At 57.0% G+C, this 27,244-nt stretch overlaps 2 protein-coding genes across 6 annotated transcripts in view; both read left to right on the top strand.

Moving 5' to 3' along the window:
• The first annotated feature begins 1,424 nt into the window (after positions 1 to 1,424).
• On the top strand, positions 1,425 to 20,304 carry MLC1 (modulator of VRAC current 1). 5 transcript variants are annotated; one of them, XM_028115673.2, is made up of 11 exons: positions 1,425 to 1,604; positions 2,929 to 3,018; positions 4,045 to 4,098; positions 5,116 to 5,217; positions 11,122 to 11,220; positions 11,631 to 11,702; positions 12,516 to 12,632; positions 14,763 to 14,819; positions 15,408 to 15,530; positions 18,935 to 19,087; positions 20,230 to 20,304. In XM_028115673.2, exons 1-11 carry the CDS (start codon positions 1,425 to 1,427, stop codon positions 20,302 to 20,304), a joined length of 1,122 nt encoding a protein of 373 aa, XP_027971474.1. The 5 variants fall into 5 exon arrangements, with proteins under 5 accessions (XP_027971474.1, XP_087881811.1, XP_087881812.1 ...); XM_088025685.1 differs by lacking the exon at positions 2,929 to 3,018; XM_088025686.1 differs by lacking the exon at positions 5,116 to 5,217.
• Positions 20,305 to 23,792: 3,488 nt separating this feature from the next.
• Positions 23,793 to 27,244, top strand: part of TTLL8 (tubulin tyrosine ligase like 8) — a 44,435-nt gene continuing 40,983 nt past the window's right edge. Inside the window, exon 1 of the mRNA XM_088025748.1 lies at positions 23,793 to 23,859. Within this exon, the coding sequence (XP_087881874.1) occupies positions 23,793 to 23,859 (67 nt within the window). The remainder of the gene's footprint in view (positions 23,860 to 27,244) is intronic.

Below are 27,244 nucleotides of genomic sequence, written 5' to 3'. Positions count from 1 at the left end.
TCGGTTAAGTGTCCGACTCTTGGTTTCAGCTCAGGTCATGATCTCAGGGTCGTGGGATCGAGCCCTGCGTTGGGCTCCGATAAGGAGAGGAGATTCGCTCTCCTCCCTCTGCCCCTCCCTCCATCTCTTACCAAAAAACAGTCGGTGAAGAAGTTTGGGAGATATTTCCATCTGTTCAAAACCCCTTCTTGATTTCCCAGGTTGTGGTTTGTGAGAATTCTCGTCTCTGCTTGGTGGAGAAACTAAGGCAACAGAGTTCGTTATTCAAAACCAATGCTTCGCTTAAGCTTTATGTGGATTTGCAGTTTGAGGAGCTGGTTGTTCAGAATGCTTGGATTCGAGCCATTTTGTGGCTTCCATGTGCACAAAGACTCCGTCACTGTAACTGTCAGGGCGCCAGTGTCTCCGGGCGAAGTATGCTCCCGTCCTTTGTCTTTGCTCAGGGAGCAGAACTAAAAGGCCCAGCAGGAGTGCCGGGCTGCCCACGGGAACCAGTGAGTCACAGTTCCGAGCAGGTCAAGGGCCACGCTCGCCGCGTGGAATGTGCAAGTTTGTGTGCGCCCTCGTGAAGGGGGTCTTCCTCTGGGGTCCCAGTGCATGGGGTCAGCTGCCTGAGAGGGTGTATTACAAGGTCGTGAATAAGAAGCTACTTGTTTCAAGCGCCCCCGCCCCCCCGCCGCCGCCCCCGATTCTGAGCTTGGGGAGGGACGCTGCTCTGCTGTGAGGCCCGCCAGACCGAGACCGAGACCGAGACCGAGACCGAGACCGAGACCGGCCGGCCGCCGCGGCACCGAGCGCAGCTGGGCTGGGGCGGGGGTGCCCGCGCTTACACAACCACCCCAGAAGCTCTCTGGGCCTCATTGAAATTCGGGAAGCGGTGCTCCCCGCCCCGGCTCCAGGGCGTCTCTGCTGGGCTTTTGTTTCTCTCTGAATAGCTGCGCCTGGAAGCCCAAAGCCGGCTGACTCGGAGCCACCCGGACGCCGGTGCTCGGGCCGAAGCCCCCGAGGTAAGCACGCGGGCTTCACCGCTGGAGTGTGCGCCTCTTGCGCTCTGGGGCTCAGTTTGCACCTGGAGCGGCTTAGCGTGCTGCGATCCGAGCAGGCGTGGGACTGGGAATGAGGTGGCTGTGGCGGCTGCAGCTGGGGGCGCTGGGGGCCCGCGTCGCCCAGGCGCTGATGGCTGCTCGGCTCCGTTTTCCGGGGAGAGGACTTAGGTGCTTCTCGTTTCCTTCAGGTTTACTGCATTTGGTACGGTTGATATTTCTTTTTCTGAAAACAACTTCCTTTAACTAGACTCGTTTCAGAGTGGTCCCAGATGAACGATTATTTCATTGCTGGTGCGTAAGTGGCAGCTGAGGGGACCCCAGAGCCACAGGTGTTGCTGTCCTGTGGCCTCTGATGCCAGTGTCTATAGCCCGAGCGCCATGACGCGGGATGAGCAGTGCGGGGAGGAGCTCAGCTATGACCGGATGCCCACCCTAGAGCGGGGCAGGCCCGAGGCCGGGAGCTACGCCCCTGATGCCAAGCCCAGCGACATTCAGCTGACCACGAGGCTGCCCCCGTGCCTCAGCCACAAGACGTGGGTCCTCTCCGTGTTGATGGGGGTGAGTAGCTCCTGGCCAGGACCAGGGAGGCATCGTCCACGGCAAGCCATCCCCTGGGAATCCACGCGGCCTGGGAGAGCGTGGCTCCGGGGCTGCTTCTGCTTCTGGGGAGACTCGCGGGTGCTCATGTGCTTACTTGGCATGTGTGCTCGGGATTCACCTCAGGAATATCTACCGCAGCCTCGGGGCTTCTCCGTGTTCCACCAGGCTTGGGACAGCCCAGGGCCCATGCTGCCCCTCTGCGGGGTCGTGGGTTGTGCCCCTGGGGGTCTGGAGTTGTGCTGCACAGATGGGAGGAGGGGCTGTGCTCTGAGGGCAGGCCTCTGGCAGACTGGAGAGTGGGTCAGGGTCTCCGAGGCGGGAAGCCGGGGCCCGCTGCAGGAGGAAGCCCCAGGGCCGAGGACGCAGGCTTGGGTTCGGGGACCTTTCCCTTCAGACATGCTTGGGTGGGCACCTGACCACTGAAGGAGTCATTTTGGCCCAAGAGCAGGCTCACCTGGGGCTGGGCCACTGGACACACCTCTCTCTAGGCTGAACCCCAGGGCTCTGTGTGGCCTGGGCTGAGAGCTAGGATCCAGGCAGGGACCTCCCTCCATACTGGGCTTCCCCAGGCCACCCTTCCCCTGAGCTGTGACCCCGTCCCGCTGAGACTGGAACCCCCATCCGCCCGGGGTGCAGAGGAAGCCCCTCCTCCCGGCCCCTGGACTCTGTGCACTGGCCACAGTGGCCGGTGGCCAAGGCGCGTAATGCTGCTCATCCCCCCTGCCTCATGTAGGTGTGTCTCGTGGTCTCCCTTGTTCCCCAGGCCCCTGGCCTCTGTGCTCCCATCACAGGGGGGCACACACGACCCCCGGCCCGGACCCAGAGGCTCGCCCTCGACAGTGTTCCCATGTCCCAGGCCTGACGTGAGGCCTCGGTGCCCCTAACAGCCGGGAGGCCCTCGGCCCTGCAGTCATTGCCTGGCCATCCACTTGGATTAGCTTTGCAGAGAACACGGGACAGAGTTGTCTCCCAGCCTCCGAGCCTGGCCCTGAGGGTGGGGATGCTAAGGCTCCTGAAATTGCACATGTTGGGGGATGAGGGTATGTTCTGGGGAGAAGCGCCATTTCTTGCTTGAACTTTCGACAGAGGCCTCTCCCTCCCTCCCCCAAATACATGTGGAGGCCCTTAGTCTGACCCTGCGGGGAAAGAGTGGGGGGAGTCAGGTGTGGTGGGATCTCGGCGTCCACGTTGGCATCATTCTGTTACATGATAGAGGACTCATTGAACGCCTGATGTCCCGACATGCTCCAGTGGTCACCTGAACTGTGTTGCTGTTTTGCAGAGCTGTCTGCTTGTGACTTCAGGGTTTTCGCTCTATTTGGGAAACGTGTTTCCCTCGGAAATGGATTACTTACGCTGTGCCGCAGGGTCGGTAAGCATTACTCCTCGGTCGCACCTTTCAGTACCGGGATTTGAGGTTGTGCATTTGAGTTCTTTGCTCTGAGATTTACGTGTTGCTATCACTTGCTGACTTCAGTTTCAGGTAAGATTTGATGCGTGTGAGTCTCTCGCCGCAGACTCCCGGGTGGGAAATGGCCCTTGAGTTCCTACAGCTGCGTGCTGCCCGTGAGCTGGCAGGGTGCCCGGTCTCTGCTCCCTTAGGACAAAGCTCCTTGAAAGAGTTTGACCCATCCCCTGCTGTTCTCTCTGGAGCCTTCTAGGTGGCCCTTTGTCACCACTGGAGTGGCCCTTCTTGGGGGTCCCAGTGACGTCTAGCCCAGATGCTCCTGGGCAGCCACTGACCTAGGCTGGACATTTCAGCGAAATCCTTGGCAGTGCCCTTCACCCTCCAAGTGACGGGCCGGGGAGACAAGCCACATGCCCCACTGGTTCCCTTCCACCCTTACAGGCTCTGTCTCCATAGCTCGAGGGGTCTGTGGGGGTCCTGGTGCCTGCAGGGGTGACACCTGGCATGGCCCACGACGCGCAGGCTGGTGCCCTTCCCTCCACCTCCCCACTGCCCTGACACCCCATGCTTGCCCCCACGCCTGCCTTCTTCCTCGTCCTCCACTTCTGTGGGGATCAACTGCAGGGTCTCCAAGAACCTCCTCGGGGCTCTGGGACTCCGGAACATTTCCACTTATTCACACACAGATGCGTTTCCCTTTTGGGGTAATTCTCAAGCTAAGACAAACTCACTCTTATGCAGCTGGTAGAGGTGACAGTCCAGCTCTAAGTGTGTTCAGCCCCTTTCATCTTTTCAGAAAAATTAAAGTTTTTCCAGAATAAATCATTTTGAAAGGCATGAGACCTTCCACTGCTGGCAGCACCCCTGTGCCTGCAGGCGGGTGGCCCTCGTTTGGCCGACAGGTCTTGGGTCATTCTGGAAGTGTAAGCACTGCAGGTAGGGACGCCAGGTGGCTCGCCGCTGGCTCATGGAGCTCTGGTTTCCTTTCAGTGCCTTCCCTCAGCAATCGTGAGCTTTGCTATTTCACGGAGAAACATCAGTGCGGTGAGTCCTGGCCTCCGTGCAGTCTCTGCAGGTGTGGGGGCTGCAGCACGGCTATGGGGGAGCCTCCGAGGGCAGGACAAGCCAGGCCGTGGGCTGGGGAAGCAGGCCAGGCCGCCTGCGGGGCTGACGGGCACCCACCCGTGCGTGCGTGTGCGCGTGTGCGCGTGTGCATGTGTGCGTACGGATGTGCGCGTGTGTGGATGTGCATGTACATGTGTGAGCGTGTGTGTGCGCACGTGTGCATGTGCACGTACATGTGTGAGCGCATGCGTGTGTGCATGCGCACGTGTGTGCGTGTATGTGCACGTACACGTGCGCGCGTGCATGTGTGTGAGAGCGTGTGCACATGTGCAAGAGCATGTATGCGCATGTACATGTGTGCACGTGTGCACGTGGGTGAGAGCATGTATGTGCATGTACATGTGTGCGCGCGCGTGCATGTGTGTGAGAGTGTATATGTACATGTGTACGCGTATGCATGTGTGTGAGAGCACGTGCACATGTGTGTAAGAGCGTGTATGTGCATGTACATGTGTGTACGCATGCGTGCATATGTGTGTGCATGTGTGTGTGCGCACACACCCATGGAAGGGTGTGCCTCTGCTGCTGGCAGCCCCTGTGCCCCCCACAACAGGGCTTCCTGTACCCTCCCCCGACCCCAAGGGGCTGCAGGGCATCCTCCCTGGCTAGTTGTGTTGTTGTTGTTTTTTTAAGTTTTATTTATTTATTTTAGAGACAGAGAGTGCAAGCATGGGAGGGTGGAGGGGCAGAGAGAGAGGGAGGATCTCAAGCAGACTCCCTGCTGAGTGTGGGGCTCGATCCCATGACCCTGAGGTCACGACCTGAGCCAAAATCGAGTCAGATGCTCTACTACTGAGCCACCCAGGCGCCCCGCCCCCGCGCATTCTTGTGTGTCATATTCTTGGGATTTTTTAATTAATGACCTGGAATTTGGTTCAATGATAGCTTTAATTTTTTAGTTATGCAAAAAAGAGTGACCCCTGTCTTGTTTTCCAGATCCCTAACTTTCAGATCCTGTTTGTGTCCACGTTCGCCATCACCACTGCCTGCTTGATCTGGTTTGGATGCAAACTGGTGGTGAACCCCTCAGCAATAGACGTGAGTCCCCGGGTGGGGCCATGGGTCTTCCTGCTGCCACGGGTGCCGGGGGCTCTGGTCCCGCTGAGTCTGGGCCTGAGAGGGTGCTGTCGCTGGGTTGGAAATGTGCAGTAGTCACACGGTAGGTACACATGTGTCCTAGCTCTGGAGTCCAGCAAGTTTTGAGAATTTTATTTATGCTTTTGAGAGTGGTCTTTACTTGATGGTTGCATCGATTCCAGTGGATGAATTTGTCAATAACATCTTGAATGTCTTTTTTACCATGTATTTCATCAAATCTGTGATGCTGTTGATTGGTAGGTGCACTGTTACTTTGTGTACCGCTAAGAAAAGTGGAAAAACCTTCCCATTTAAGCGATGATACCAGAAGAGAAGAGTCTTCTACGAAAGAGGACTCATCAGAGATACCTCAAAAAAATAAACAGAAAAGCCTTGTTTTATGGGAAGTGTTGAACTCCTTTCTTTCAAGGTCAGGAAGAGGATGGGGTGGCCCCGAGGAAGTGTCAGCCAGGCCCCTGAGGCAGAAACGTGAACGCGCTCCCGTGGACCTGGGAGGGGCACTCCTGTCACCGTTACCTACAGGCGAGGGCATTCCCGCTAACTTTGCCATAAAGTCAGCACATGTGGCAAGGTCGCTGGGCGTGAAAATCAGTGTACAACACTTGGGCCAGCAACAGAACATTTTGGAACAGTAATTTAAATACAGAAATCATTTTACAGAGATAAGCGTGAAGTTCCTGGGAATAAATCAGAAGGTTTGCGAGGCTGATTTGTCGAGAATCGTAAAGTCTTACTGAGAACCAGGGTGTCTTCTTTAAATCGGTCCCGCCAGGTGCGTGTGGGGGTGCCTCCCGATGGTGGCAGGACCCAGCACGTATCGTGACCAAGGGCCAGGGATGGCAGCCCCCTGGACAGCACCTGGGGACTCACCCCACAACCAGGACTTCTTAAACAGCCGTCCCCAGAAGGCAGGGGAACCCCCGCCGCCCAGGCCGGCCCGGAGCAGCCCCACACGTGCAGACCGCTGCCCTGGACGTGGGACTCGCTGGTGCTGCTGGAGCCTGGCCAGGACAGACACAGGAGCTCATGCTGTAAGGGGGACCCCTCCCAGGGCATGTGGGGTGCTCCTGCTGTGGATCCATATGGCAGAAGGAGGAAAGCACAGTGCCCCAGGCGGCTGGAGGCACTCAGCCTCGCTGCAGTCAGAGGAGGTCAAGGAAACCACAGGGAGATGCTGTTTCCAGAAGCCATGGAAGGCAGAAGGAGCCTGCCTCCCATCTGGGACGACTCTCACGCCCTTTGGAAACAGTCTGGCGTCTGCTGGTATGTTGAAGAGCACACACACGGGGATTCTGTGTACAACGCCCCCGACAGCGCAGACCCCAGGGAAACACGTGTGCACTTGGCCAGGAAGTGTGGCTCTGGCAGCTGTGGGCATGGTGCCCCAAACCCCGAACCTAAACAGACACTTGGTGTCCATTCCCTGGACAGTGCCCCCAAATACATAGCCTGGGTAAATAGAGGTGGAGAGCCCCAAGCCACCCAGCCTTCTGCTCAAGTGTGGCCTGTGGCTGCGATGCCGCCTGTCCTGGAGCTGGAACTCCAGTCACTGCCCCACCCCGGCCAGCGCACAGGAATCCACGGGTAACCAGGCCCTCGGGGGGCTCCCGGAATATGAAGGTCAAGCTGCAGCACACTGCAAGTGCTGTTTGTGGCACTGAGGACACATGCTCTAACGCCTGAACCATCAGCGTCTGGGGATGCATGTGTGCGTGTGTGCACACACAACACACGCGCTCACACACAACACACGCGCTCACACACGCAACGTGAATATGTACTCGCGTGTACACACCACACACGCGTGCACACACGCAACGTGAGTGCACACCCGCGCACACAACACACACGTGCACACATGCACATATACATGCACACAAAAGTGCGTGCACACATACACAATACGCGCGCGCACGCAACGTGAATTCGCATTCGCGCGCACACACGCAACGTGAATACGTACTCGTGCACGCACACACACAACACACGCACACAACGCGAGTACACACTTGTACACACAACACACACGTGTACACACATGTGCACACGCAAGTGCACGCACACACAAACACAACACACGCGCACGCACATGCAACGTGAACATGCACTCGCACACACACACGTACGCATGCACACGGGCACACAGACACCCTCCCCCCCCACACACAGGGAAATAGAAAACCACGGGAGGGACATGAGGTTTGGGGCTCCCACACGCCTCGTCCCTGCTGCGCTGGGCCCTGGGTGAGTACATGTTGATGTCCCCACACGGTGTACACAGGAGAGCCCCTCTGTTCCCCGCCGTCCCCCATCCAGCTCCCTGTGAGTCTGCGCCGTGTCCTCGGTGGGGCCCTGTCTCCGCAGCATTCTTCGGGGGTGGATCCAGGTGGCTCAGCTGCCGTGAGTGGGGCTTGTCCACGCATTTCTGCGGGGTCTCCTACTCCAAGGAGCGCGCTCTGCCTGCCCGCGCACAGGAGCAGCCCGGCTCTTGCCCTCCCTGCCTGCTCAGGCTTCTCAGATCCCACAAGCTGCCCTGCATCTGGTGTCACCAATGGTCTGCTGTGCCCGGGGAGCACCCCAGTGGCAGCTGCTTGTTACTTCTCTTCCGCGGTCTCATCCCCGCTGCTCCTGAGCACCTGGTTCTCTGCTGACCTCCTGAGCTTCCTGCCCCGACCACTGCCCGGTCTCGCCCTCGGCCCACTGGTAAATCAGTAAATTGAGGTTGTCTTTCTCTTCTCGAGCCCAGGACTTGCGCCCTGCCCTGTTTGTCTGTGGGGCACACTCCCCTCCCCGTCCTTCAAAGCCAAGCTCGCGGACTTCAAGGATACTTTACAACAGGTTTATCGAGTTCCTCCACAGCTGCACCTGGGATTGCATTACGATCATTTTAAGTTTATAAAATAATTTTGTGACAAGTGACATCTTTGTTATGTTAATCATCCTGGGCAAGAGCCTCCTGGTCCCTCCATGTATTCGGATCATTTTCTGGGTCCTGTCTTAGGGCCTCAGTGTTTTGTGTATTCTTGGTCAAGTAATCCCTACATCATTTACAGATTCTGTTGCTAGTAGGGTGTCTTATTTCTTAAATGATATTTTCAGATGGATTATTGGAGTATAGAAACAGGGGATTGATTTAATTTTTTTCTTTATTTTGAAATATTTTAAGACTCAAAATAATTTGCACAAATAGGAGAGTTCCTGTGTGCCCCTCCCCAGGTTCCCCAAGCAACAGCGTCCCACATAATCAGCCAGGAGATTGACCTTTGCTGCTGAATATTCACTTGGGTGAATGTTCAAATGGTACCAGTTTTTAAATAAGAAGGGTCTTTCATCAGTTTATTTCGTGTCTGGAAACTTTGCTGAACTCTTTTATTCTGCACAGTGTTTGTGGGTTGCATGGGTTTTTCTGTGCAGGTGAGCACGTCACCTGAGAGTATCCCCTGTCCTCCTGCCGGCTGGCTCTTTCTTTCTGTGGAGCTGTGGCAGGGAAGAGTGGGGCGTCTCTCTGTCTTATTCCTGACCCCACATGAGTTGCATCCAAAGAGTCTCTGTTTATAGGTTTGATGCGTAACTCTCGCCAAGTTAATAATATTCTCTTCAAGTGCTGGTTTACCATGAGTTTTTCCATTTTAAAAACATAAACAGGAGTTGAAGTTTAATAGTTTGATTTTGCTATGTAAGATGATCTTTCCTTGCTTAGTTTATTAGATGGATAGATTTTTCTGGTGTTGAGCCTTTCTTTCCTGGAATAAACCTCCCCTGATGACAATGGTGTTTTTGTAGATATTCAGATATATAGCTGGTACCGTGTTTAGGATTTCTGCATCACCTGGTGAGATGGGCCTAGGTTTCCTTCTGCCACTGGGCCATAAAGTAAACTAGGCAGCACCGATCTCTTCTGTGTTTAGGAACGTGATAGAGGAAACGGCTTCTTGAAAGTTGGGTAGAACTTACCTGTAGAGTCTCCCCCCAGAGCCGTTGCCGAGGGAGGACGTCATTATGAGCATCTAAGTTCTGTTTCTTCTTGTGCCAAAGTTTGGCTTTTCTCTTTTGATCAAAAATTTCTCCATATCATGCAGTTTTTCAAAATTATTAGCATGTAGTAGCTTGTAAATTGCTCACTATTTTATGTGTGCTATCTATAATTTCTCATTTTCATTCCAGAATTCCATTGGTGTCTTTATTGTATCTACCTTATTAATCTTTGAAAGAACGAGCTCTTCTTTGGTTTGTGGCTGCCGTTCCCTGTTTACTCGTGGCCATCATTCCCGTGTCTCCAGGGCTGCTTCTGGGTCGGCTGACGGGGCGCTCAGTGTGCTGTCTGTGGTGAGCTGGCAGCCCAGCTCACTCGGGTGCACGGCCCCGTCTCTGATCTCCAGCTTAGCTGCATCCCAGATTTGACGCGTAGCATTTCATCCTTGTTTGGTTCTAGGTGTTTGCACGTTTCCCGTTTGCCCCCTCCAGACCCACCTCCCATGCACTGCCTCCCTGTTTGTGCCAGGGAGGTGGCACGTGTGCCCATGAGAGAGGAAGACAGGACATTAGCGAGTGGTTAGTGTGTCCGAGCCCTCCACGGTGTGGTGGGATGGGGGCTGGGTCCCACTCACGGCCACTCCCTCCCTGCCCTGGTCCTCACTGGTCGTGCTGCCCTGGTAGGTTTCCCGTGGCTCCAGCTCCTCTGGTTGAACTTCCTCCAGTCCCTCCTCATGACTGTCCCTGGGTTTCTTGCCAGGAACCTGATGAAACAGACCCATGGGATTATTTTTTAAAGTTTTCCATTTGTTGATGTTTTCTGATGTTATTATTATGGTCAGAATGCACAGCCTGTAGTGTAGATTTTTTGGAATTTACCAAGCTTTATTTTGTGGCTTAATAGATGGTCAGTTTTTGTTAGCGTTCCACCAAATACTATGAAAGAACAAATGTTCTCTGTTTTATTTTGCGGGTAGGGTTCTGTAGATCAAACATATTAATTTCATCTGATTTTAAACGTAGGTTTTATTATCACTCAGGTCTGCTGAGGCCTGCGACCAGCAGACAGCTGCCATTGGGAAGACAGCTTCCCCCAGGAGGAGGGGGCACGCCGTGCCCAGGCTGGGGGCCGCTGGGGGGAAGTATCAGCAGGCAGAGCGGGAGGGGGACGAGGGCAGGAGCCATTCCTGTGGTTTCCGCAGGAAGGAACGGACAAGGCAGGTGAACAGGCTTAGGACTGTCCTGCGTGAATACCGACCACGGGTTCCCGGGCTCACCTGGCTGTTGGGCACCTGCCCTGGGTGGTGGGAGCAGGTGAGGGAGGCCCCGAGGGTGGGGGCCCCACAGAGGGGGTGGTGGGCCGGGGCTCCGGGTTGGCTGGTTTGCATACCCTACAGTTAAATTAACTTTTTTTTTTTTTTTAGCATTTTGTTCTATGGTTATTAACAGAGGTATAGATTCCTATAATTGCAAACACAATCAAGATATGGAACAGTTCTACCACCCCCAAGGCCCCAGTCTCTTTAGTTTTTGGCAATTATGCATAGAGCTGTGTAAAGGCTCACTGATACGAACTTAAGTTTTTATATCTTTAAATACCCAGCAGGGGCACACCACTAAGGAAGGTTTAGATCAGGGGTCAGCAGACTACAGCTCAATGGCCAAATCCAGCCTTTGGGCTAAAAATGGTTTAGAGAGAGAGACTCAGAGTCAGAGGGGGTATGAGGCCCCTGGGCCTAGCATCTGGCCTTTGACAGGAAAAGCTGCCCAGAGCTTTGAACAGACTTCTAAACCTGTCTGTGGGATTGTCTACATTTACAAAATAAAAGTGAAGAGAGCCTGTTTGTAGACATATGTGTTCTCTTTTGGCAGATAAATTTTAATCTGATTCTGCTCCTTCTGTTGGAGCTCTTCATGGCGGCCATGGTGATCATCTCAGCACGGTCGAGCGAGGTGCATTGTAAGCAGAAGGTGGGTCCAGCCCTGTGCTGCACGGGGCACACGCCTGGCTCCCCAGAGCATGAGTCCGCAGGAGGGTAGGCTGCCCCAGGGTGCCCCATGCGGCCCCACATCTCCAGGGAGTCACGAGGCTCATGGCCTCAGGGAGGCAAAGTGGAAGATGCAACACGACCTCCCCATCATGTGATTCTGGTCCAGTGCCCAGTGTTTCCCGTGGAGAGACCAAGTCCGCTGAGCATGTCACCTTGAGCACCAGGACTGCAGCGGTTAATCCCGTTTTCACAGGCAGGGAAAACATTTGAACTCAGAGCACGGCCAGCAGGTGCAGAGAGCAGGGGCGGCAGCTCACCTGGGGTGCACCCCTCCCCGCCCTCACGCAGCACCTGCGAAGTCACCAGACCAAACGTGTTGTTTCCTTTCAGGGTCCCATGCCGGATAGCTCCAACGTTCTGTATGAAGTGGCATTTCCCGCCCGGGTCCTGAAGTCCTATTCAGTAAGATAATCTTTCCTCTCTGCCTGTTATTTTCCTTTACGTGGGGGAGGTCCGTGGTGACACAGCGTCCTGAGTGACCCTGCGTCCCCAGGGCGTCCTTAAGTTCACCCCTCTTCCTGCCAGAAGGGTCCTGGTTGGAAGGGTAGTGACGTGGCCACGCTCTCTGGTTACCTGTGTTCCCAGACTTGTTCTGATAACCCCCCCGCTCTGAGCGTGGTGTTCCTCGTTTCTGCTTGTGGCCCTGGAGCTTTTGGCTGGGGTTTGGAGCTGTGTCCCCAGACACGTCCAAGTTTCCTTCTCTTGTCACTTAGCGACTCTGCATCTGCTGCAGGTGTCGGCCATAAAGTCTGTGTTGACTGGGTCAGCGGTTGGCCCCGCAGGCTGTGTCTTTCTGCCCCGACGCGCTCAGCTCCGCTTGTGTTTGGGGATGCTTCTGTCAGCAGCCTGGGACTGCCACCCTTTCTGTGGCCTCGTGGATGCAGACCCTCACGTGGGGCCTGCATCCCCGCACTGCCACGTTTATACTGAGTTTTGCCACCTCTCTGTTTTCTAGCTTCTTTGCCTTCTGCTGCCTTTCCCGTCTGCCTTTGAATTGGTGGGAGCGTCGTCCCTCCTTCTGCTTTTTTCCTTTTCCCACTAATTTTGAATTGGAAACTGCATTTTTCCATGTTCTCTTAGAGGTTATCTTCAACATTTCAACATGTTGGCTCCTTTGCCCTGAGCTCTTGGAACAGTCTCTTCACGCCCCCTGTCCACCTGCTGCACACGACACGCTTTCCCCAGGTGACCCTGCCTGCGTGCTCTGCCCCCCAGGTCATCGAGGTGATTGCCGGCGTCTCTGCCGTCCTGGGTGGGGTCATCGCTCTGAATGTGGATGACGCTGTCTCGGGGCCGCACCTCTCAGTGACGTTCTTTTGGATCTTAGTGGCCGTGAGTACACTCTGGGGCCTCATCATCTGATGAGCAATTCTGTCGTCGCTTACCGAAGCTAGTGTTGCTCAGTGTTGAACTGAAATGCCCAGCACTTCCCATTCGTGGCCACAGGCAGCCTTGGCAGGTGTGGGCTCCTCACCGCCGCGTGGAACAGTTGAGATGGACCCTGCACGCCCGAAGTCCCACCGTCCTGTGACAGGCCCCGTGCTCCCAGGCGTGGTCACCCCAGGGCTGCTCAGCAGCATCCCTGCAGGAGGGGCTGGTCTGCCCCACGCTGCTGTCCAGGGCCATCCCGTGTGAGTGGCCAGGACGCAGTGAGCATCCCTGGACTCGTCCTCACGCTCTGCTTCCTGGTGCTGCCCGACGGCCTGTGCATCCAGCTGCAGGAAGGCCGGGACTGGTGTCTCCTCCAGACGCCGGGCCCAGACTCCTGCTGCATCCTAGGGCTCAGAGCAACACCGTGGGCACCTGTGCCCAATCTCGCCGAGCCCTGGGAACCGGCCGCTGTGCTCCCCAAGGACTGGAGCCCGGGGAGAGAGAGCAGGCAGGGAGGACGTGGCCAGAGCCATGCACCTGGTGCACAGTGGGGCTTGCGGAGGAGAGAGCATGCCGCGGGTCTGCCCGGCCAGTGTGGCTGTGCATGTCCTTGGAGGGCCTGGGATTATAGCCTCGGATTGTTGAGCACAGAGACCTAACACTCCCCTAATGCTGGTGGAGAAGAGACTCGCCTGAGCAGCCCCGTTGACATGCTCGGTGACCATGCATCACAGAGGATGTGGCCGTCGCCCCCAGACCGGCCTCCCTGGGCCTTCTCCCCAGCTGTGGAAGAACTGGCCAGGGACGGGGGGGTGCACGGAGAGGAAAGGATCTGGGGGTGGTCCGGGGATGGGAGAGGCCAGTCACAGACCAGGCAGGAGTCTAGGGCTCGGGGCCGGGCTGAGAGCCTGTCCCTGCAGCGTCCCTGGGTGGGCTGTGTGTGTGGGAACAGCCTGCCGCCACAGGCCAGTCTCCTGCCAGTCCAGGGCCTGGGGCTGGAGGAGCCACCGGCAAACCTGGGCCCCGCTCTTGGCTTGTCGGGGCCACCGAGTCTCTTCCTAACTGGCCGCTCCGCACCCACAGTCCCCCCTGCTTTCAGCCAGAGAGCTTGTTGGAACACCTTCGCCCCTACGCTCCTTAGAGGAGCAGACTGGTGGCCCGGCGCACGCAGCCCTGCAGCCACGCCACATCCCGGCCACACGGGGCTCCCCTGTCGTGCCCACACCAGCACCTTCAGAGTGCTGCTCCCCTCTCAGTCCTCCCGCTGCGGGGCCTACCGGTGTCCCACTCAGCCTCAGCCCGAGCCCTACCGGTGTCCAGGGGTCCGAGCTGCTCCCACGCAGGGCACGGTCTTTTCCTGTGTGGGTGTGTGGCTGGGTAAGTAGAGCTTGGACACACTTGGGGCCACGGGTTCAGTGGGCTGAGCGGGCCGGCACCGGGCTCCTCGGGAAGGATGCGTCCTCCTGCTGTGCTTCCCTGTGCCGGGATTGCGTGAGAGTAAACCAGTCCCTTCCAGTAAGACGCAGCAGACCTGTGTCAGTTACAAAGGGGCAGGGGTGCTGTGCAGTGGGGCAGGGTCAGTGTGGTGGGTGGTCCTGGGGCTCCCTGAGTCGACCCGGCCGAGGCCACTCTGCAGCCAGCTGGTGTGCTCTTCAGAAATGCCCGCGTCGGCCGCAGGAGGAGGGTCTCTGGTCAAGGAGACTCTAAATGCAAAGCAGGGCCACTGATTGCGTCCCGAGCCGGGAACAAAGAGTGCCTATGACAGGACATTATCGGGGCTATGGGAGGCTCTGGACACGGGCAGTGCTGTGGAATCCGTGTGGAATTTCCCTGGTGGGTGCTGGTTGAGGGGTTCCGGAGAACGCCTCCGTCTCAGCCGGCGCGCAAACAGCTGCTGGGGGCAGGTGGCCCGTCTCGGCCGGTGGAGCGATCCTGGGGCAGCTCCTCCGGCTTCTCTGCAGCCTCGGGGAGGCCACCCCACTTCCGCCCGACCCGTCCTGGCCCCGAGGATGCCGCCCCTCGAAACAGGAGAGCCCGTGCCGGAGCTGACCTCAGCCATCCCCTCTGAGGCCATGTGTTCTTTCCTCCTAGTGTTTTCCGAGTGCCATTGCCAGTCACGTCACAGCTGAGTGTCCCAGCAAGTGCCTGGTGAGTGAGGCCCTGTCCCCAGGTGCCCGGCCCCCTTCCCGGGCTGCCACGTGATGGGCTCGCGCCCCTGGCCATGGCCGCCGAACCGGGCTGTGGGGCTGAGCAGGGGAGGCCTGTTGAGCGCCGCGCGCTGCTCTGAGGGCAGACTGCCTGTGGAACCAGGTGGAGAGTCCGGAGAGAGTCCTGGGACTCAGCAAAGGGAGGAGGACGTGGCCTGCGAGCCTCAGCCTGCATCCCCTCGTCCTGTCAGGTGGTCCGCCGGCTGACAGGGACAGCTGCTCAGTCAGCCCGACCGCCCTGCCTTCGTACTTTGCAGCACCCGTGTGCCGTGCGCCCCAGACCAGCTGGCACCGTTGTCCGACGGGCGCGGGGTTTGTGAGGGCAGCAGTCTCCTCCGCGCGCGTCACCCTCCCCACAGAGTGGATACTTGTGTAGAAGTTGGGGGAACTCGCGTGACACAAGCCGCGCTTGGGGTTCACGGGAGCCTCAGGCAGAACCCAGACGCAGATGTGGACAGGCGCTGTGGCAGCCACGGCTGCCAGGCCCGGCGGGCTGGCCGAAACAGAGCTCGCGTCTGCTTCCCGTCAGGTGGAGGTGCTGATTGCCATCTGCAGCCTCACGTCCCCGCTGCTGTTCACGGCCTCTGGGTACCTGTCATTCAGCATCATGAGAATCCTGGAGCTCTTCAGAGATTACCCGCCGGCCATCGAGGTACGTGTCCCGGGAGCTCTGTGCGGACATGGCGTTGCTGCCCCGTGGGAGGAGCCGCCCAGGACGGGCGGCCCGGCCCAGCGTCCGACCCGCTGGGGCTGCTCCCACCTGTGGCCTGAGCTGCACCTGACTTCTCCCCTCTGACAGCCAGGTGTCTGCGCTCCACTCTTCTGCCCACGCCGCCCCAGCCCAACTCTGCGCAGGCTGCCTCTTCTTCTAAGTTTGGGCCATTCTGCCCGGTCTCACAGCCCGCCTGGACACCCCTTCTTCTCGGTGCTCTTGGGGCTTCCACGCGCACTGCAGAATCCACTCTTCATCTAGGCGTGTGACGACCTTGTTGGAATTTCTGTTGGAATCCTGTTAGGTTTATAGATAAATTTGAGGAGAATTGAGGGCCTTTTCACATGTGAATGTGCTATATAACTAGGACTTCTCTAGTCTCTCCGTGGGCTCAGACACCGGCACTAGGCTTATCGCTTAGATACCTTGCCTTGGTTCCCGTGTGTGTGTACTTGCTCCCAAATGTTTATCATGAGAAATTTCAAATATACAGAAAAACGGAAAGAATTCTGCGGTAAACACCAAGATTCCCCAGCAGTTTATGTGTTGTTTATACACACGTGTTTACACTGACAGCGGGGAGCACACACGCATGTGTCGCTTCTGGGAAGCCTCTGAAAGGGAGTGGCAGGTGTCTGACAATGGGACCCTTCACCGTAAATACTTTAGTGTTTCCCAGGGGGCTGCCTCCGACACACCACAGCCCCATGCAGTGTTGCCTTCACGCCGTGTGCACGGACCGTCCCAAGAGTGTGCCTCACGGCTGAAGCTTTCCGAGCAGGGCCCAGCCGAGGGCCACAACTTGCCCTCGAGTCTCTTGATTCAGCACAGTCCCCGCCTCTTCCTCCATGACACTGACATTTTGGGGTCCAGGCCATGTGTCTGGGAGAAGGTCCCACGTGTGGATCTGTTTCCCATGGTGCCAGTGGGAGTGGGGTTAGGACCACGTGTGGTCACCTCCCACCTGGTTTGGCAGCAGCTGCCGGCGTGCTGGGTGGCGGGGGGGCTCTCGCAGGAAGGAAATAACCATGACCGCCGTGTGAGTCGGCTCCTGCGGATGCCGCGTCCCAGCACCTCGCATGGGCTTGGCCCTGGCGGCTGGCCTTGCTTGAGCCGTTGTTTTACACTGAGGGGTGAAGAAAGGTGACGGATGCCTGGCTCTCGTGTCCCACGTCCCTGATGAGCTGGCACACGGTGTGACCGGTGGTGCCCTTCCCTTCTGAGTGCCACCGAGGACTCACGGGCTTTCATTATTTGTACGGTGCTGCAGCCATTTTTCTCTGGGGCCCGAGCTAGCCCAGCCATGGCCAGAGGGAGCCCCTGCCCGCAGTCACCTCGTCCTGCCCCCCGCCGGCGATCCCAGGCCCCTTCGGAGGGGGCCGTACACACGAGTCAGGATCTGGGGGCTCTGTGCACTCATTCATGCTGGGGCATCATTGCTTCTACGCCTCTTCAGTGGACAGAGCTGAGAAATCTAGATTTTGAAGATCCTGAATTCAAAATGTATGTACTTGAATTTTGTTAACTTGTGTTATTTTATATTTGTAACCCTTTTCTCTTTCTCCAAAACTCTTGTTTCCTGGTAACATTGAGCGTGGTTACTGTCTTATCTTATAATACACGTAAAACGTTCGCAAGCCCACCACCAGGGCCACCAGCAGCAGCAGCCCAGCTGAGAAAGTCTGCAGCCTCCGCGGACCCCACTTAGGAGGTGACCCCGCTTGCTCGATGAAGTAACCCCTTTTCTGGGCGTGGCTGTACTGTTTGATTCCTGCTCAAATGTAACCTTTCTGTCTGTACCCCCCCAGGCTGGGAGCTCTCCCGTGTCCTTTCTGACACGTGCACACGAGGACGTCGGGGCTGCTCCCAGCATCTGCTGAACAACTCAGTGCACACAGGAGGTTTTGAGTCTGTGTGGTGCATCGTTAGGACATGAGCTCGGAGGGGGACTGCCGGTCAGAGGGTGGGCACGGCTGTAGTTCTGTTAGACGGTGACGAGTCCCCCTCACGGGAGGTCCCATGTTCCCACGCAGCGCTGGCCTTGTCCACAGCCCGGCACGGAGGCTTGCCACACGGTTTTGTCACGCGGGTGAGGCCACGCGCCCGGTGTGGCTGCCATGGCGTCTCTCTGGACACGAGTGGCCGTGGACTGTGCCTGGCAGTGCTGACCCCTCGTTCCTGGTGGAGTTGCTTCTGTGCCCTGCCCACTTTCCAGGGGCTTGGAGCTAGACCAGGATTTGGGAGGCCTCCGCAGAACAGCTGTGATTTTTGTCCCGAGGAAGTTTCTGTTTGTTTATGTCGTTAAGTTTGTCAGTATCTTGCTTGATTGCTTCTGGATTTTTCGTGGCAATGAGAAAGGCTAGTGCTTGCGTCCGGCAGGAGTTTGCCCCAGAGCACGAGGCAGCTGGCCTTTCTGTTGACTGGAATGCCCACCTTCTCCGCCCTCGTCTGAGATGCCGCCCTGATCACAGCTGAGCTTCTGTTCCCGTCGGGGCCCATTTCTGCGCCCGACGTCTCACACGTAGTCTGATGCCGCTCTGTTCCGGTCGTGGACGTTTGCCGGCTGGCTTCACCAGCTGGCTGCAGCTTGCCTAATCACCCATCACTGCTTCTCAGGGTTACCTCACTTTTGTTGCATGTTTGTTTTTCTGTGTACGTTTTCAACTTGCCTGGCTCCAGAAAGCACTTTTCTCCTTAAACTGGACTTGTGGTTAAATTTGTACCTTAACTTGAGGAGAGCTGTTTCCACAGTGACACTGTACGGAGCTGGGGTTTTGTGTTAACATTTGGTTGCTTTGTATCTCAGCCAAAGGGGAGGGGGCTCCCCCTGATTTCCCATTACCCCTGCGGGTGCCAGGCGCTCCCCAGACCCTTTCCCTCCAGCAGCCACCAGCCTCCGCTCTGGGAGAATCTGCCGCTGCCGTCTGTGTGCTTCTGCCCAGGGGCCGTGGGGCAGGCTGCTCACACACGCCTGGTCGCTTCACCCCACGTGGACACCCTCTGTCACCACACGGGGCTCTGCTGGTGGTTGTTTTGGGGCTACCACGGGGCTTAGTCGCCTGTGGGCCGTTTTCATGTTATCTGTTAAACCCAGGACAACAGAACTTAGCGCAGAATCGATTTCCTCAACTCCCATTCATGAGCGGAAGTCCTCGTGCAGGCGTGCGCGTAGCCGGCATGATTCATACAACTCACCCGCGTACTCTTGGAAGGCCGCAGGGCCTGGGGCGCTGCCTGCATCGCCTCCCTTGGCTGGAGGGCGCGGCCTGTGCCACGCGAGCTGCAGGCCCCGGTGGCTGAGGCCCCAGGCAGACCGCGGGGCTCACCGGCCCGTTTCTCTCCAGCAGTCCTATGACGTGCTGCCTCTGCTGCTCATGCTGGAGCTGCTGCTGCAGGCAGGCCTCAACACGGGCACCGTCATCCAGTGTGTGCGCTTCAAGCTGGGTGCGTCCTGGGATGCTGCGCAGACCGGCCGGCAGGAGCGCCCAGCAGGGGAGGTGAGTGGCCTTGGGCTCTGTGACCACCCTGCGCTGGTGGGGTGGCCCCACACACAGATCCATTCCTGAGAGGATTATGGACTGAATGCCTTCAGTTTTACTCCTACAGACGTGGACAAGAAGTTGCTCAGGACCCACTCAGTTCACAGAAGTTCCTTCCTTGGCCCCTCTCGGGGGGCGGCGCCCACCCAGCCCTCTACAGGGTGGCATCAGTGACCTCTGGCCAGCCCCTCTGCCAGGCTCAAGGCCACCTGGACAACACTCTGCCCCCCACAGCTGGAAGGCTGGGGAGTCAGTATGCTCCCCATGAGGCGCCCCCTCCCAGAGGTGTTTACAACTGTGGACAAGGGAGGCCCCGGTGCTGCAGGGTCCACAAGGGCCTTTGTGCGAGCGCGCTCCTGCTTCCGCCATCGGCCCTTGCTCAGCAACCCCAGCCTCTCCATCCTGTCCTGTGCCTGCCTTCCTTCCCTGAGATCTGCAGACAGTGTCCTCTCCTTGTTTTTACCGGTGACAGCGGGTCTCCCGGGGGGGGGGGGGCAGCGTTGCCCCCAGGCCCTGTAAGAGACCCACTTGGTTCTGGGTGGGGACAGCAACGTGCTGAGTCTGGTGAATGTGAGCTCCCACCGGGTTCCAGAAGAGCAGGTCCAGAGGCTCAGGGCCCGGCAGCTGGCCTCCCCGTTCCTGTGTGGGGACCTCGGCCGCAAGCCTTCTCCTTCCCTGGCTGACAGGCCCCTTCTGTGTGGAGGCGCCGGTCCCCTGCCCCCAGGAAGAGCTTGGAGGCCCTCACCCCGCCCCGTGGTGTCTATCCTTGCCCCGTCGGGGAGTATTTATTGGGCACCTACTGTATGCAGATGCTTCTCTGTCTGCTGCTGGGATGCAGCCCGTGTCCTCGGCGGTCAGGCAGAGGCTCATGGCGGCCCCCCACCCCGCTCCAGAGCCCACCCCTGTCCAGGCTGCGCTCCTGGGGGGACGTGGGTGGCAGAGGGGCAGGGACGTCCGTGTGCTCCCTCCCAGGAGTCCAGGGCTGTTTTCTATGCTGTCACAGGCTGAGAAAAGCTCTCAAGGTAACAGGTTCCCGCCTGCCTGCTGCCGCAGGGTGGGGGGGGGGCAGGAGAAATGACACTCTGCCTGTTTGGCCACAGGTGTCCAGAAGCCCCCTGAAGGAGTTCGACAAGGAGAAAGCGTGGAGGGCCGTCGTGGTGCAGATGGCCCAGTGAGCACGGGGCAGGGAGACCGAGGCAGAAGCAGGGCCCTGCCTGGCTACCACCGTCTAACCAGGCCAGGCTGCAAGGTGGCGTTTTCATAGAGTAGTTTAATTCTGCTTATCAGTCTGTCGGTTCCTGGCTCTCGAGGCACCACCTCGTGAGCAGTGGGGCCTGCAGGTGAGGCCGGGCTCGTGCGGAACCAGACCCTCTCGGGCTGATATGTAGGCCAGCCCCCTTCTGCTCCTCCGGCCCCTGGCCGGCTTTCCTGGTCTGTTCCCTTTGAGCAGACAGCATACATGCTGTGCACAGCCCCACACGGGTCTTACAGGGTTTCTCTTCTGAGATGCGCCTGGACCAGAGCCCAGCCTGCCAGCACTGTTTCTGACAAGAGAGCACAGCTGTGTGTTCCTGTCGTGTCCCCGCAGCCAGGGGGCCCTTTGTCCCCAGGGCTGTGGGCACACGGCAGCCCCACACCCACAGCTGTCCCTCTGTGAAGCCCGCGTGCCCAAATGTCGGCCCTTCCATACCTGACCCGGTCATTCCAGAAGGACCCCGCCTGCTCCCTGATGCTGGTGCCTGCCATGCAGAGACCGCGTCAGCAGTGGTGGTCTGCACTTGCACCAGGGGCTTTCTACACTAGGCATGACCCTAGCCACTGCCACAGCTCAGTGTTCTTTGTGGTGGGGGCCATGTCCAAGGCTTGGAAAAGTTGGGCTCCATTTCCCGGTCTCATTGGCCTTGGTGATGCGGGTGCGGTGGGTCCCTCCCTCCTGTCATGGGTTCTGCCTCCACTCCCATCACCATGCTCAAGATACCAGACAGATGCCCCAGGAACCCGCACAGGGTCGTCTCCATGCAGGCTCCAGCCCAGTCCATTTCCTAACCTCACTCACCTGAGGTCAGGCCCAGGCCGGGGGTCTCCTCCATCTGTCACTGCCCCCTGCCCAACAGCAGAGACAGGGTGGGTGTGAGAATAACATCTGCTTCAGTTAAAGTCATGGCCCAAAATTAGTTTGCATGCCATCTCCTCGTCCCTGAGTATACCCGAATTTCTGGAAGCACAGTTAGCTTTTCCCAACTGATATGGGCACTCGTAAATCCCCAGTGAGGTGGGAGCACCTTCTGAGAATGTGCCGGGAACTGTCTTGGGGCTGTGCTTTCATCCACAAGGCTACCCACCTTTCCTCCCTGTAGAAGGAGCAGGCAGCACTCTGCTCTGCGGAAAGGTGCCGACGTTTGCTCTTTGCTGAGTTGAGGTAGCTCATCGGTGAGGGTTGTTTGGGGCTGGCCTGGTGTAGACCTAGGGGGTGGATTCCAGGATCCTCCCTGGTTTCTCACGTCCAAGCACAAGTGACTGGCTGCCCGTATTCACGAGCACTGACGAGCTGGGTCATTTTGAAACAGGAGGAAAAGCAGGTGAGACACAGGAGAGGGGGACTGTCCTCCGAATGGCAGTGATAGCCTGCGCGCGCACGCACGGGCCGGCCGCGGTCCAGGTCCCCCCCTCCTGCGGCCTCCGAGCTGGGAGGCCCGGGGCATCTGCTCAGCAGCCTGGGACGGGAGCCAGAGAAGCAGCACAGGCCGTGCTGGTGGTGTCCTGGGGACAGAAAGTCTGAGTCTTAGAGACGGAATTAGATGCCTAGGGGCTTAGCACTGGCTTGTACTTTATTTCAGAGAGCTTGAGAAACCCAGGCAAGTGGGGTTTTAGACATTTATACTTCTGTCCATTTTCATTTTCGTCTGATGTTGTTTAGTATCTCCTGAGCAATAAACGCTAACATGGAACTGCGGTCTCTTTCATTTTGGGTCTCTCAGGGATCTCTCTGCCCAGGTTCTGAGAGAGGTACAGCACAGGAGGGCTGGTGGAGGTGAAGGCCATACTTTATTTTGTGATTTACGTGAGGCCATGTGGAGGTGGCGACTGGTGAGCGCTTGCTAGTGAAGACTGGAAAGGGGCACAAAGACCCCTCCCTGCCCAGGGGAACTGCCCCCCCCCCCCAGCTAATGCAGAGTGAGAGCAGAACCTCACTTTTGGGTTATCTTGGGAAGTTAAGTGCAAAATAAAGATGATTTAAAACCAAATAAAGATAATAGTTTTCCGAAATTTACGGGGAGCAAAGGCATTAATAGGATGGGTGGGTCTTTCCTATGCACCCCTCCCTCCACGAGGAGGAAGGGAGGAAGAAGGACGCAAAGGGCTCAGGGACTTTGGCTGGCGTGGGACCCTGGGTGCACCTGGAACTCGCGGGGTGGCAGCACAGGCCTCCGTGAATGACCCCGGAGACACCAAGGCCACCTCGGGTTCCTCCGTGGGACGGTAAAGCTGCCCCGCTTGCCCTGATTGCCCACAGCGCACGAGGGGACACTCAGTGCACAGCTCCCGCCTGGCATCACCACCCCAGGGACTGCGCTCTCCGTCTCTGCTCCCCTAGCCCGGCCGCTGGGGGGCACCAGGAGTGAGGGTCGGAGGGAGGCCTGGGTGGAGTCGGGGGTCGGTTGTGACTCTTGGTTCTTTATGACTTGGGGGCCTCTGACTGCCAGGGTGGGTCTGCTGTCCCCCACCAGACCTGCGCCTGGTGACCGCGTGACCCCGGGCGGAGGCGGCGCGCCCACTCCTTCCCGAGGACACCATGGCCCAGCGCCCCGGCCCCCGCGCCTCGGACAGCAGCCCCGGCCCGGGGCCCAGCGTTAACGCCACTGACCGCGGCCCCCGGGGATCCGCGCCCCACGCTCGCGGCCGGCCCCACCGCAACCGCTCCTGGCGCTCCCCGCCGCCCGCGCGCCCGCGCAGCCCCACGCCCCGCGTTGGCCGCCGCGCCGCGGCCCCTAGGCCCCGCGCCCCGCGCACCCCGCGGGCCAGGCTTGCACAATGCACCGCGCAGCCCCGGCCCGTTGCCCCGGGCAACCGCTGGACGCCCGGCGGCGCGGCGGGGGGCGGGGGCGCAGCGCGCCCCACGGGGCCGATCCCGGGTGAGCACTGGCCCCCTCGCCTCGGAACCCCGGACCTGTGCCCCTGCGGATGCCAGACAGGACCCGTGCCCCGCCCTGCTTGAGCCCTCGGGAATCCCTGACGCACCCTCCCCCGTCCCGGAACTCCAGACCCCCCCTCCCCTCGCCCCAGGATTCTAGACTTCCTGCTCGGAACCCCAGAACCACTCTTCCTCGGAACGTTCACCCCTTCACCTCTCCACGCTGCCCTCGGGAGCCCAGACCTTAGACCCACCCCCTCCGCCCTCCCTCCCACTCCCGTTGGCGCTCCAGCCTTGCCCACCCCCGTCCTCAGAAGCCCGGACCTACCCCTACAAACCTGGACTTGCCCCTCTCCCCCCAGACCTGCCCCGAGACCCTACACCTGTCCTCCCCTCAACCTGGCTTCAGAGCCCCGGCACCGACCTGCCTCCCCGCGCTGGGATGCCCTGGGCCGCGAGCCCTCGCCGACGCCCCCTCTCCTTGCAGGGGCGCGAGCCGGCGCGAGGAAGGGTGAGCTGCCGGAGGCCGGAATGGAGCCGGGAGAAAGGAAGAGGCTCTCGTCCGCTTCACTGGAAGGAGACCCGAGAGAAGAGAACAGTCAGTGTCTTCTTCGCCCACCTTCTGGCCACTCGTGGTTCGAGGCGGGAACGGCGTGGGGGCAAGCGGCTCAGACGTGAGGCGCAGGGCCCGGGGTTGACTCAGGACGTTCAGGGGCATGAAGGCCCGCCGGGGCGGTCGGGGGACCCTGGCCGCGGAGCTTGTGCTTGGGCCCCGCTCTTCTCCGGACTCCCCCCTTCCCCCCCCCCCCCCCCCGCCCCGCACCCTCCAGCCCCCTGCCCTCCACCTTTCTGCCCAAGCTGGTCGACTTCAGAGCTCAACTTGGGAAAGTGGTGCGAAGTCAGATGCTCGGGGTTAAGGCGCAGTCCGGGAGAAGTCCCGGTGAGCCCTTTCCTAGGTCTGAGTAAACCCGTGCACTTGCCTTTTTGCCAGTGAGCTCATTCTCGTTGGTAAATACCTAAGAGTGAACTCGCTGGGTCCAGGGTAGGCTCCTGTTCAGCTCTATGTTACCGCGCGGGGGTAAGAGCCTCAGCTGCTCCACACCCAGGCCAACAGTGGGCATCGTCCTATTCATTCTGGGCATTGGGTGGGTGTGGGGGCCGCCTCACTGTGGTTTCCGTTTTACTTTCCCTTCTGGGACTCTTTGTGGAGTATCTGTTCCGGTCTTGGCCATTATTAAACTGGGTTGTGGGTTCTTCCTTACTGAGTGGTAGGAATTCTTTGTCCCTTCTGGACGGATACCAGTTCTTTGTCAGTTAGATGTATTATAAATACCTCTGGTCCATGGCTGGTGTTTTCAGCCACTTAACCATTCCTTTTGAAGATCAACTTCTCAGGGGCACCTGGGTGGCTCAGTCATTAAGCGTCTGCCTTCAGCTCAGGTCATGGTCCCAGGGTCCTGGGATCAAGCCCCGCATCAGGCTCCCTGCTCCGTGGGGAGCCTGCCTCTCCCTCTCCCACTCCCCCTGCTTGTGTTCCCTCTCTCGCTGTGTCTCTCTCTGTCAAATAAAAAAAGAAAGAAAGAAAGAAAATCAACTTCTTAGTTGTAAGGAAGTTTAATTGTCAATCTTCTCTTCTATAGTTAGTGCTTTTTGAGTCTTACTAGGAAATCTATATCCACCCCATTGTTCAGAAAACAGTATCCTATGTTTTCCTTTAGAAACTTTATAATGTAACATTTCACATTCACCTCCACAACTCACAGGGATTGACTATTTTGTATGGAGTGAGGTAGGGGTCAGTGGGCAAATGTTCACTCTTCCCCCATGTGAATATCTAATTGACCCAGGTGGGCCCTGCAATGTCACCTTTGTGGAAAATCAGGCCTAGGCCTATTTTTTTGTTTTCCATTCTGTTTTATTGATTTTTCTGTCTATCCTGAGTCCATTCTACCCTGTTTTAATTCCAGTAGCTTTATAATAAGTCTTAATATTTTGTAGTATAAGGCTTTGGACTTTATCCTTCAAGATTTGTTTAGGTTTTCTTCGACTTTTGCATCAACATATAAATTTTAGAATCAAATTGTTAATTTAACACAAACCCACACACACAAGTCTTGCTGGGATTTTAATTTTGGTTACATTGAATCTATATATCAATTTGGGTGAAACCTAACATTTTATCAATATTGAGTCTTTCAACCCAGGAACATTTAGTTCTTTGATTCTTATGAACAGTGTTTTGTAATTTTCAGAGTACAAATGTGGAAGACCTCTTTTGTTAGATTTACTCCTAGATATTTGATGTTTTTTAGATATAACATTGTTGAGTTTCATTTTCTAATTATTCCCAGTATATAGAAATATAATTAATTTTATTGTACTGACTTGGCATTTGGTGACTTTGCTAACTAATTCTAATAGCTAGTAGATTCATTTAGATTTCTTATGTACACAATCATCTGCAGATCTTTTCAGCTTTTATACCTTTTATTTCCTTTTCCTGCATTATTGCATTGGCTACTACTTTTAGTATAATGTTGAATAGAAGTGATATAGTGGACATCTTTTTTTGTTCCCAAAAAAAAGGTCAGGGATCATGACCTGAGCAGAAGGCAGACGCTTAATGGACTGAGCCACCCAGGTGCCCCCTTTGTTTAATCTTTCATTTACTGAGAGAAGTAGGTTAAATATCTCAATATGATTGTGGATTTTCTTTTTTTGTTTTTAGCTTTGTCAACTTGTATCTTTATATATAATTAAATTCATACACATTTGGAATTTTTATATCTCCTTGACAAATTGATCCTTTTAATATTATGGACTATCTCTCTTTTGTCTTTAATAATTATTTTATTAAAGTTCTGTTAATATTTATAAGTAAATATTAGTATATATCTAAATATTTACTAAATATCTCTAAAAGTGACATTTTCTAAATAACTAAACTATTTTTTCACATTTGATAAGATGGACAATAATTCCTCACTAAAATCCAATACCCAGCATATATTCATATTTCCCCATTAATCCCGGGGTCGGTTTGTTCAGATCGTGATCTGGTCAAGGACCACACATTGCATCAGGCTGTCCTTTCTCTTTGCTATTGTTTGATCTGGAGTGGCCACCCCTCTTGCCTTGTGTTTTCAGGATCTAGACTTGATGAGGACAACCTCTTGTTCGGGAGAAAGTCCTACCTTTGGGACTCATCTAGCTGTTGGCCTTGGGGTGGTTTACTCTCCTCCTCTGCCCCTCCTCTGTGATCTGGAGATGAGCTCTGGAGACCTGATGAGATTTGGGTTGAGTGTTTTGCCAAGACTCCTTGGAGGTGGTGCTGTGCCCCTAATTTGCCCACAGAGTCTGACCGTGCTGTCGCCGGTGCTGCAGCCCGTCGCGGGACCAGTGCTGGCCAGACCCCTCCAGGGTAGGGTTGTGTTTCCGTGGCCACCCGAGGAGTGGAGCTGTGGCACCTGGTGACTACCCAAGGCCCCTGAGTGGGGGTGGGGGACTCTGCAGAGAATCCCTCTGAGATGGGACTGGAGGTTGGGCAGGAGGTGGTGCTGGAGGTTGACGGGAAAGTACTTCTGGATCAGTGAGGAACAGGCCTGGGCAAGAGGATATCGTTGTAGGCTGCAGCGACCCCAGCCCCCGCTCTGGACACACCACGCTGCACCCACTCACCCGCCCCTCACCCTCCCAGGGGGCCAGTTGCCCTGGGAGGCCCCTGTTTGAATGGCTGGTTCTCCACAAAGAACAGACGAGGAGCTGCGCTCTTTAAGGAGTGTTGTCCTCCCCGGTGGGCCTCCTCAGTCTCTGCAAAGTTCCAATCCTTCCAGAAGGTGTGCCCAGGTGCTTATTTCTGCCCTGCAGTTACGGGCTTCCAGGGAGGGTGTTGGCACGCAGGCATCTCTGATGGCCTCGGGTGAGGGTTGTGTTTGCACTGCTCTCTCACTCTCAAGAGTCTTCTTGGATGGCTGTGCTGGGTC

Source organism: Eumetopias jubatus, unplaced genomic scaffold (genome assembly GCF_037043125.1).
Source record: "Eumetopias jubatus isolate StellerSeaLion01/CBP00866 unplaced genomic scaffold, mEumJub1_p1.0 scaffold_8, whole genome shotgun sequence".
Classification (NCBI taxonomy): Eukaryota; Metazoa; Chordata; class Mammalia; order Carnivora; family Otariidae; genus Eumetopias; species Eumetopias jubatus.
This window is presented reverse-complemented; position numbering and strand designations above follow the sequence as displayed.

Coding starts and splice junctions, on each gene's coding strand:
- MLC1 (XM_028115673.2), top strand. CDS start 1,425: ATGACGCGGGATGAGCAGTGCGGGGAGGAGCTCAGCTATGACCGGATG. Junction 1,605..2,928: donor TCCTCTCCGTGTTGATGGGG/GTGAGTAGCTCC, acceptor GCTGTTTTGCAG/AGCTGTCTGCTTGTGACTTC. Junction 11,221..11,630: donor AGGTGCATTGTAAGCAGAAG/GTGGGTCCAGCC, acceptor GTTTCCTTTCAG/GGTCCCATGCCGGATAGCTC.